General features: G+C 51.8%; 1 protein-coding gene across 8 annotated transcripts in view; it reads right to left on the reverse strand.

Moving 5' to 3' along the window:
* Nucleotides 1–1585, reverse strand: part of Esrrg (estrogen related receptor gamma) — a 606512-nt gene that overhangs the window by 217625 nt on the left and 387302 nt on the right. The window contains exon 1 of one of the 8 annotated variants that reach the window (XM_004626873.1): nucleotides 1209–1435. The exons of the other annotated variants lie outside the window; for them this stretch is intronic. Within the exon in view, the coding sequence (XP_004626930.1) occupies nucleotides 1209–1264 (56 nt within the window). The 5' untranslated portion in view covers nucleotides 1265–1435. Of the gene's footprint in view, nucleotides 1–1208; nucleotides 1436–1585 lie in introns of those variants that run through there. 8 annotated transcript variants of the gene reach the window in all.

The following is a 1585-nucleotide window of genomic DNA, read 5'->3' on the forward strand; positions in this document are numbered from 1 at the left end:
CACACACACACACACACACACTCACACGCGGACGTGCCCCAGCAGCCACTGAGACAGCAAGTGACTTTCGGCGTCTTCCTTAATTACAAAGGAGCCGGCGCTAAGGACAGCTGGCGGACATCGACCTACAATACACGACCTGGTCTTCCACACGTCATGTTCTCTTCACAAGCCATAGAGGGAAGCGTCTGCCAGCAGCACTCTTTCCAGAATTATAATAGTTGGTGTTGCTGTAACGTGAACGCGAGGCAACATAACTGACTCGACAGAAAGAGAGATAAACCCGGGTGACAGGTCCCGTGATCCACTCGTATTTTATCTTCACAGTGGGTTGAAATTAAGTTTATGACCCACTCATTTACACAAGAATGCCTAATTTACCTCCCTGGCCCCTATTTGATCCTCTAAGTCTGCGTTTCCATGAGCTTCAAGATAGTCTTCACAGGCATTAACTGCACAGAGAACAAAAGTACTTTTCCACAGTCTCTAGCCACCACGTACAGAACAACCCAGTCTCAGCGCTGTCCATTTACAATTTAAGAAGTCACGCTGTTTCCTCCTCACCCCCCTCCATATCTGTAATGTGTGAAAATCTCGTGTTACTTAATGGACTTATTTGTCAGTGAAGTGCTGAGTTAACGCTACTCATGCAAATAACATTATTCCAGCTTTGAACTGCACAGGCTAGTTTTTTTTTTTTTTTTTTTTTTTTTTTTAAATCATTCTCCGAAGGAGAATTAGTAAATGTGCAGTTCTACCTCCCAAGGCTGCGCGGTCTGAAACGACAGGGAGCCGAAGATATCTGTCAAACTACAAATACGTAAGAGGCGCTCGATAGTATAAATCATTTCGAATATTGTATTTGAAAACATCTCTCCCTGGGAAAATGGGTCCTTAGTAAAAGATGCCTTTTTAACACTTCACTAGGCATTGGATCCAAAAGCCTATTCTTAGCACCTGAATAGGAAGTGGCTGTCACACAGCTGTTCCAGTGACAGTCGCCGAGCTGCGCCTCAGAGGTAACATTGTAGACAGAACAATTCTAGACTTAGAGAATTAGGAGATCACCCCGCGCACAAAAGGCGCAGACAGACACCCACGGCGCGGTGCACGAGGCCCGCACGCACGCACGCCCGGCCCGGTGCGGCCCCCGCGCCCCACGCGCGCACCCCCACGCGAGTTGCACGAGCAAAGGGAAAGGTACCTACTCTTCCTCGTAGTGCAGGGAAAAAGACTCCGGAAGGCAAAGTTCTACCGAATCCATGTGCGACCGGCAACCATTATTCGTGCGCCCCAGCTATAAATCAAAGTTTCCTTGACAGCGCGGCGTGCAATTAGCGGCGAGCTTCTCCCGGCGGCGAGCGCAGAGGCGCGGCCAGTGGGGACCGAGCTCTCGCACGCTGCTAATCAAGGACTTAAAGCCCCGATTGGAGCTCATGAATATGCAGCAGGGCTTTGCATATGCATCCCCCCCGGCCCAAGCGCGCCGCCGATTGGGGGGCGGCCGCCCAATCAGGAGGGAGGCGACGCGGCTGCGGGCGCGGTGGGCAGGTAGCGGCGGGGCGGAGCTCGCGCGGGCGGCGGC

This window comes from Octodon degus, unplaced genomic scaffold, assembly GCF_000260255.1.
Source record: "Octodon degus isolate 3935 unplaced genomic scaffold, OctDeg1.0 scaffold00017, whole genome shotgun sequence".
NCBI lineage: Eukaryota > Metazoa > Chordata > Mammalia > Rodentia > Octodontidae > Octodon > Octodon degus.